Here is an 8,301-nt window from a genome sequence, read left to right as displayed (position 1 = left end):
ATGCAAGGTCAGAAGAAAACATCTCTGTGAACACAAGGAGAGGGGTGGCGATGAGCAGCTGGGGTCTGGCCTGAACCATGGGGTCTCCTCAACTCGACCAGGCCTCCCGAGGACGCCAAGACTGGGAGACCCAATCACCAGATTCAGCAGGAGGAGCAGAAAAGGTAGGGAGCACAGGGTGGGGTTGTGAGACCTGAGACCCTCCCTGGGCCACAGTATCATGGACTGAATGTGGCCGCCTTATCCTGAGCAGGTCACATCCAATGCTCCGTTTGGGGATTCTGGGACTGAGACAGAGAAAGGTCAGCCAGCCTCCTTGAACAGCTGTGATGTGGAAAAGGCCGTCTGTGAAGAGAAGGAAAGGGGGGAGGGGAAGGGATCTAGGAAGGCCTCCCCCAGCGCGTCATGGCGCTCCTGGCCTAGTTCCTGCCCTGCTGCGGGAGGCTCTAGGGCCATCACAGGCCCTGTGGGGACTTAAAAGCCGATCAGTGAAGGGGGAACAGCATCCCAGACAGCGGAGACCCGAACACCTGTTGGCCCCTCAGAGGCGGCTTCTCCGGCTCCTCATCCCTCAGATGTGTGGTGTGACCTCAGGCCTCAGCTTCCCTCCTTCCTCCCACAGGAGCACTCTGCAGACGCAAAGACCCAGCCAATGTGACAGGGTGACAAGGGCAGATGCTCACAACGGGAACCAAACCAAGCAGGCGGCGGACAGCCCTGCAGAAGCTGAGGCCACTGCCTCCCCAGATGGCACTGTCTGCCTCCGGAGGGCTTAAGGTCGGTACCACCTTATCTGTTCAGTTCAGTTGCGCAGTCATGGCCAACTCCACGACCTCATGGACTGCAGCACGCCAGGACTCCCTGTCCATCACCAACCTTATTTGAACATGTGCTAATACAAAGACCATGAATTATTTGTTTTAAAAAAAATTAAAGAAAAAAGTTAAACTCTCCTGGGGGCATCTGAGGGAGTTGGCCCATCATTCCCCGACAGGGAGGCCCCAGCAGGTAGCGATCACCTCACTGGCTATCTGTCCAGCCTCTGTAGGGTGACCTCGGCAGACCAGCGTGTACGTTATCTGCTGAAACCAGGAGAGCAGGGACCCCACAGCCCCTCCTCGTCCCCAGAGCTGCTTCTCTCTATAGACTCCTGTCCTACCATTCATCCCGTGAAATCCCAGGCTTGGGACTGAAGCCCTGGGTGGCCATCCACGGCCGGAGGGCCTCGGAGGGCCCCGTGTCCTCTGATCCCTGGTCTCCTGGTCTGTAGAGCAGGACTGGAACAACTCCAGCCCCCGCTGAGCCGGGCATCCTTCCATACACTGATGTGTGTCTTGCGGTTGAGCCCTTACAACTGCCCCTGGAGGTAGGGGCCATCCTTGAGCCCACTTGACAGAGTAGGAGACTCGGGCTCAGAGAAGGGTGCCACTGCCCTGCCCAGAGTCCCACAGTCAGTGGGGAGCAAAACCGGACCCGTGCCCCAGGCCACCTCTGCACCTCCCTGCTGAGCATCCCGTGGCCATGAACCCAGGGATTCCAGGACACAAAGCCCGCTGAGCCTTTCACCCAGGCCTGACCCTCGCTAAGCCCTGGACAAACAGTATTAACCGCCAGGCCAGCCTTCCCTAACCTGCACTGACCTCCACTACAGCGCCACCACGCAGGGAGCCGCAAACCTTTTCTTTATTGCAAACATGATATACAGTCCCAGTGGGGGGAGGGGGGCACCTGGGAACAGCAGGACCCAGAGGGAGCCAAGGATGGGGTCTCCCAAAACCCAAGGGTCCCTACTTCCCTTGCTCAGGGCAGGAGCCCGACCTGACTCCCACCATGTGGCACAGACAGGGCAGCCTTGAGAGCCCCAGAGAAGGCTGAGAGCAGGGAGGCCCAAGAGGGAGTCGGGGAGTGTCAGCCCATGGGGCTGGTATGGAGGGAGGTAGCCTTCCATGCCCCATGGGTGGAAACCGAGTCTGGGCTTTGTCGCCCAGGGCCCCAGCAGACATCCAGTGTTAGAAGCGAGGGGGCTGCCAGGGTGGGGCGTTCAAGAGGCCGAATGATCCTGTCCCCTGCTACACAGTATCTCAGCATTGCCAAGTGCTGGCCCAGCGGCCCTGGTCCTTCACAGTCGGCGTCTTCTGCCGTTTCTGCCCCCGCCCCCCGGCAGGGATCACAAGGCTCAGCTCACTGGGGGGCCTCGGTGATGGCCTTCTCCACCCGCAGGTACCAGGGCTGGATATGAGTGTGACGCATGAGGTCGTCGAAGGCCTCCAGACCCTCCATCACACGCAGCACGCCGTAGACTGCCTGGGGGTGGGTACAGAGGGGTGTTTACACCGGCCCATCGCCTCCCCTCTCTGAGAGCCCCAGGACCCACTCTAGGGAAACAGCAAACTAGCCAAGATGGGTGGTCAGGCTCTCACCCTATGCCCTCTCACCGTCGCCCTGTGTTTTGTGAATGATCAATATGTAATCACTTACAGCACTGCGCGTGAGCCTCACGAGGCACTCGCTTGGCCAAGGGCTACGTTTGTTCTGTAAGCATACATAAGCCCCACCGGGAACGCCCCAGCGGTTGTGTTGTGTTATGTGAGCTTATGCTATGTCTGCTTCTACGGCTGCAATCAGCCAGGAGAGAATAAACACGTCTGCAGTTCCTACGGCTCCCTGAGCTTTCTTCCAGCCTCTCAGCTCGTGCCTTGTCTCCCCTGGGTTCAGCAAACAGTGCAGTGTGAACAGCAAGACCACTGGCATCACAAACAGGATCAGTGATACAACTGGCGTAGTCAGCAGGATTAGCGAGACAGCAACGGGCCAGCTTTGCACGTGGGGCTTTGAATGAAGTATGTGGGCTGGTTGCAGGTTTTGCCTGTCTTGCACCCACATCCCCTTTTCTGGGCAACAAACCACCCACCTCCCCCGACTCAGTTTCCTTTGAGAAAATGCCCTTCCCCCACCCTCAGTTGCTGAGATTTTAGAAGAGGGGACCCCATCACCTACTCCAAGACCTGAACCTTGCAAGCCACATATTCTACTCCGGCAGAACTACTTCAAGGACTGGCACTTAGGTCAGGCTAATAAGGCCCTGTCGCAGTACTTTTTGGTGGGCAGAAGCCTGGAGCACTTGTTTTCCTTAGGCCCTTGACAATCAGTGGAGCCAGGTGCCCCTGGGATGGAGGAGCCGTGAGATGCAGGCATTGCCCACACCTGGGTTTTCCCAGCCTGGGCCCCCAAGGAGAGACCCTCCAATATGTGCAGCCCCTGGCACCACACACTCACCAGATCTGCCAGGTTCGGCTTCTGGCCCCCCATGAAGGGCCGGTCTTTGCCCACAGCTGCCACCCACTTGTTGGCGGCCTCGTAGAGATCCTCCCGCACGTCATCCCGGAGGTGGTGCCTGGGCAGGGATGGAGAAGGGGGACTCTGAACCTTGGCACAGGTGGGGAGTGCGGGAAGGCCCGGGGACCAGCACGGCTCTCGGGGCAGGCGAGGGGGACAGAGAAAGGTACAAGACGGGGACCCAGAACTGGACTCCGAGGCCAGCCCTGCTTCCCCTGGGGTATGGGAGGCAATCAGGAGTTTTGGGGTTTGAGTCTCAGATGGGCTAATGCTGGGGGATGGGAAGCCCCCAGGTGCACGCACGTGTGCCCACCCACACACCCACGCATGCACCATCACCTGCGCTTGAGCCGCCTGCTGATGAAGTACATGGCAGCTGCGCCCATGTACTTGGCCACGGCGCCCTCCACAGTCCCGAAATTGCCCTCCTTGACAATGTAGTCAAAGGAGGCCAAGGCCTCGGCCGGCGTGCGGTACACGTTGGGGGAGATGAGGTGCACCAACCAGTCGTCCGCCCACTGCCGCCACTTCATCTCCTCCCTGCGGGCGAGGGGGACAGAGGGCAGGCCAGGTGGGCTTCCTGAGCCAGCATCTCCTCTCCTCCCTGCGGGCAAGGGGGGCAGAGGGCCGGCTTGGTGGGCTTCCTGTGCAAGCGCCCGGCTGGGGGGTAGGTAGAAGGGGACTCAGCCCCGCCCGTGGCCCAGCCCCATGGCTTACAGCATCTCGCTCAACCTGGTCCCCTCGGTGGGGAGACCACCCCCTCCCCATATCCCCAGGGCCAGCCCCGGCCCCACTCACGTCCTGGCTTCCTTCCCCCCATACATCCGCTGGGCCTCCTTCTCATCCAGCATGAGCCAGTACTTGTTGCAGAATTCGGTCACCTCCTTGCCCTGGTCATTCACCGCCTTCATGGGTGGATAGTAGGTGATGATGTCCGCCAGGGGTTGCCTTTGGGAGACATCCAGAGTTTTACCCCGACTCCCTCTTCCTCCCGGAGGCTAAGCCCTCACCGCCTTGGGATGAATAATACCTCCCTGACCTGAGTCGACCCGCAGAAGCTTCCCACCCTCTTGTGGGTGACACAGGAGATCCTGCAGCAAGAGGGATTTGGGGCAGACTCCGGAAGCAGCTCCCAGGCAGAGGGAGACACACGGAGGAGAGGAAGAGGGGATCTCAGAGTGACACACACAACCCATTCTGGAAATCTAAGCTGCAGCCCCACCCCCACTCCCACACAGGAGCCCAGGGGAGGCCTCCCTGAGACAGGAGAGGGCGTGAGATGCGGTGCCAGCCTGGGCCGCAGGGGCTCCTTACCCTGACACCAGATAGGTCTTGAGGGCGCTGATGATGACAGAGGAGTCGTTGAGTTGTTGCTGGAGAAGAGGATGGTTTAGATCAGGGCTGGGAGGGGCGGTGGGCACTGGCTGACTGGCCATCGGCCAGATCACCAGGGGCTCTTCTACAATCCTGACACCCAGGCATTCTGCAGGAACTGGTCAGGGGGATCCTGGGTGTTGTGTCCCTGTCCCTGGGGATTTGCCCCGAAAACTGATGCTCACTGAGTTCTACCTTCCCCCATGTTGCAGTCCCCACTATCAGGGAAGCCTGTCCTGTGTAAGGGAGACCCAAGTGTGGCTAATGGAGAAGAGGAGGTGGGAAGGACCCAGGATCTGAGCCCTGCCCCCTCACCCACCTGGCCTCCTGGGCTCTGAGGGGCTGGTTGGACTCAGAAGCTACAGACTAGGAGCCAAGTCCTACACCCCAGAGGGTACGGTTCTCTGTTGATCAGTGAAGCCAAGTCAGAGAGGCTAAGTGACTGATCCTAAGTCACACAGCCAGGGAGTGGCAGAGCCCCTCCTTGAACCCAAGCCACCCCGACTTCAGAACCCACGTTGTTAAGCTCTGTGGCGCTCTGCCTCCCTTAGACTCACTGGTTTATCATCCTCAGCGGAGACTCAAAGAGCCCACGTTCCTCCCGGGGCTGCAGAGCAGGGCCCGACTCAGGGATGTTCCAGGACAACCCCGGACACTGGGGCAGGGGGCCGCTCCCCAAGGCTCACCAAACTCTCTCCTTCCTGGACCATAACGATGGGCACTTTCCTGTAGGAGGAGAACTTGATCTCGGCCCGGCGCACAGGGTTCACCTCCACCACCTCATAGGGCAGGGCGTGGAAGTCGAGGAAGGCGCGGACCTTGCTGCAGAAGGGGCACGTTTTGTACTGGTACAGCGTCAGCTGCAGGCGGCTGGACAGGGAGAGCTGGAGAAGCAGCAGAGGAGGAACGTCTGAAGCTGGGTGCCCAGGCCCCGCCCCCAAGCAAACCTTTCCCAGGGGAGTTTTCCAGGGTGTCTCTGAGAACTTCCGGAGGAATGGGGGATGGGTGGCAGGGAGGTGGGGAAGGGCTCTTGCAGCAGACAGTTCAGGCTCAAGCGCCCGTCCAGGGGGCTCCCCCGGCAGAAAGTCTGTTCTGTGTAGGAGGGATCTTATCTTTGTCCAATGCTAGACAGACATCTCTCTGCTCCTTCCGGTCCCAAGGGAATGTCAGACACTGGCAGGTGTGTGCCCCCCAGATGCAACTGTTTCAACTTGGGAGTGCCCACCCCTACTCCCTCGACCCAGGGCACATCTGGGTGAGGGGGCAGAGCCCAGCGTTTCCGAGTGGTAGTGGTGGTGGTGGTCGTTCAGTCACTCAGTCGTGTCAGACTCTTCGCGACCTCATGGACTGCAGCACATCGGGCTTCCCTGTCCTTCACTATCTCCCAGAGTTTGCACAAACTCATGTACAAAGCCCCAACAGGAGAGGGTGGTATCTGGGCCCCTGGCCTTCATTGAGCAGGAGAGCCCCAGGTGAGCTTGCAGCATATTCACATTTGAAAGTCACAGCTGCGGTCCCCCTCCCCCATTGTTCAGAGATGGGAGACTGAGGCTGGGCCACGGAGGTGGGTGGGCAGGGAGACACAGAGAATTCCACCCCCCATCTACCCGATCCTGTTCCCAGGGGTTCAGGAAAGGGGCGCCTGTGGATGTGTGGTGGGGGTGGGGGCTGGCGCTGTGCACAAAGCATAGCAAAGGGCAGCTGGGCCATCCCCTTGCCTGGGGGTACATACCCTTGTTCCTTGTCTCAGGGCCTGGAATCTAATGGTCCATCAGTTTCATAAAAATACAACACTAATAATACTAATAAATACACAACCTCAGGATTTGGAGACAGGGGGAGGGAGGCGAAAAATGGAAAGTGATAAACCGTGCAAGAGACTGTCCCTTTTCAGTGATTTCCAAATCTTCCCAATAAAAAGTCTTAAAACACGTTTGTAAAACGACTTTAAAACAGAGGCAGTTCCAGTTAGCGGCATCAATAAGGCTCCATTTCACAGATGAGGACGTTGATGGCTGGAGGGCTTAAAACCAAGTCACTCGCTCAAGGTCAAGAGGCGACAGAGGAGGTGATTTCTGACGCCGCCGGTTCCCAGAAGTCCCGAGGTTCCGCGCTCACCCCAGGGCCCCTACCCAAGGCTCGCTCGTTACCTGTGCGGCTTGCTACCCAGGCCCTTACCTCGGGCTTACCTGTGTGGCCGAGCGCTCTGCGCGGAGGTCTTGGGAGCGCAGGTGCCACCGCGCCGTGTGGTATAGTCCCAGGGCGCCACCCAGGGCCAGCGCCGCCGCCCCCAGGAGCCGTGGACCCCCTTTGCCGGCCGTAGCGCCGGGGCCCGAGCCTCCCGCTGCCCCGGTGAAGCCGGCCCGGCTCTGCGCGTGGAGTCCCAGCGCCGGCCGATCGCCCAGCCTCCAGGCCAGAGCGCGCCCGTGGGGCCACAGCGCCCGTACAGCGTGGGCCATGTTTGCTCCGCCGGCGCCGCGGAAGGGCGCGAGAAACAAAGACTGCCTTGGCTCTGGCTCCCCTTGAAGGGGCGGGGCCAACCGGTCGCCAGGGGTGACGGTGACGCCGAGCGGGGCGGGGGCAGCCCTCGTGGGACCGAGCTGAAGTCCCCAGCGCCCAACTTTTAAAACATCCCTCAGAGCCGAAGAAACACCTGAGGGTGTCTGCTAACTGCCCCCGGCTTCTAGAGTGTAGACGTAACTGGTTTCGGTGGTGACCCGGAGCCGAATGTAGGAACTCAAGCTTGAAGCTCGCTCAGTTCAGTTCAGTCACTCAGTCGTGTCCAACTCTTTGCGACTCCGTGGACTGCAGCACGCCAGGCCTCCCTGTCCATCGTCAACTCCCGGAGTTTACTCAAACTCATCTCCATTGAGTCGGTGATGCCATCCAACTAGTTCATCCTCTGTCGTCCCCTTCTCCTCCCACCTTCAATCTTTCCCAGCATCAGGGTCTTTTCAAATGAGTCAGCTCTTCGCATCAAGTAGCCAAAGTATTGCAGTTTCGGCGTCAGCATCAGTCCTTCCAATGACTATTCAGGACTGATCTCCTTTAGGATGGACTGGTTGGATCTCCTTGCAGTCCAAGGGACTCTCAAGAGTCTTCTCCAACACCACAGTTCAAAAGCATCAATTCTTCGGCGTTTAGCTTTCTTTATAGTCCAACTCTCACATCCACACATGACTACTGGGAAAACCATAGCTTTGACTAGACGGACTTTTGTTGGCAAAGTAATGTCTCTGCTTTTTAATATGTGGCCCTCAGTGTCACTCATAACAGGCACCCAATCGAAAGAGACTGAATCCTTCACAGTATCAGGGAAAGCGTCATGGCATCCGGTCCCTGAGAGCCGCAGAAACTGCTCAGCTCGACAAGTAGTAGGTGAACGCCCTTGACTCTGGATTTCCCCACCCACTTCCCCCTCCCCCAGGATTTTTTTTTCTGCCCTCCCGCGCCGATGCACTGATTCTTCTGTGACCCGAACCATAAAAATTTCCATACACAAGTGGGGCCTTAGAAACCCTGTGTCTCGGATTTCTCCCAGCCGGAGGTGCCGAGGAGCCGATTTGCCCAGGTCCCCAGGGGCAAGATGGG

The 8,301-nt window shown here is 59.0% G+C and overlaps 1 protein-coding gene across 1 annotated transcript; it reads right to left on the bottom strand.

Moving 5' to 3' along the window:
* Nucleotides 1-1,667: 1,667 nt before the first annotated feature.
* PTGES2 (prostaglandin E synthase 2) lies at nt 1,668-7,207 on the bottom strand. The gene is made up of 7 exons (XM_055400671.2): nt 6,900-7,207; nt 5,397-5,594; nt 4,651-4,709; nt 4,135-4,284; nt 3,676-3,876; nt 3,277-3,394; nt 1,668-2,304 (listed from the first exon to the last, which is right to left on the bottom strand). The coding sequence occupies exons 1-7, from the start codon at nt 7,167-7,169 to the stop codon at nt 2,182-2,184; spliced, it is 1,119 nt and encodes a 372-aa protein (XP_055256646.2). The 5' UTR covers nt 7,170-7,207; the 3' UTR covers nt 1,668-2,181.
* Nucleotides 7,208-8,301: the final 1,094 nt, after the last annotated feature.

Source organism: Moschus berezovskii, chromosome 11 (assembly GCF_049115385.1).
Source record: "Moschus berezovskii isolate FMDL1 chromosome 11, NW_MosBer_1.0, whole genome shotgun sequence".
Taxonomy (NCBI): domain Eukaryota; kingdom Metazoa; phylum Chordata; class Mammalia; order Artiodactyla; family Moschidae; genus Moschus; species Moschus berezovskii.
Note: the sequence above shows the minus strand (reverse complement) of the source record. Positions and strands in the feature narration are given on the sequence as shown.

Bases quoted from the DNA above. Each gene is read 5' to 3' on its own strand.
- PTGES2 (XM_055400671.2), bottom strand. From the start codon at position 7,169: ATGGCCCACGCTGTACGGGCGCTGTGGCCCCACGGGCGCGCTCTGGCC. The intron at 4,710-5,396 runs GTGAGCCTTGGG...CCTCTTCTCCAG, and splicing joins TCCAGGAAGGAGAGAGTTTG to CAACAACTCAACGACTCCTC. The intron at 2,305-3,276 runs GTGAGTGTGTGG...ACCCACCCCCAG, and splicing joins AGCCGAACCTGGCAGATCTG to GCAGTCTACGGCGTGCTGCG.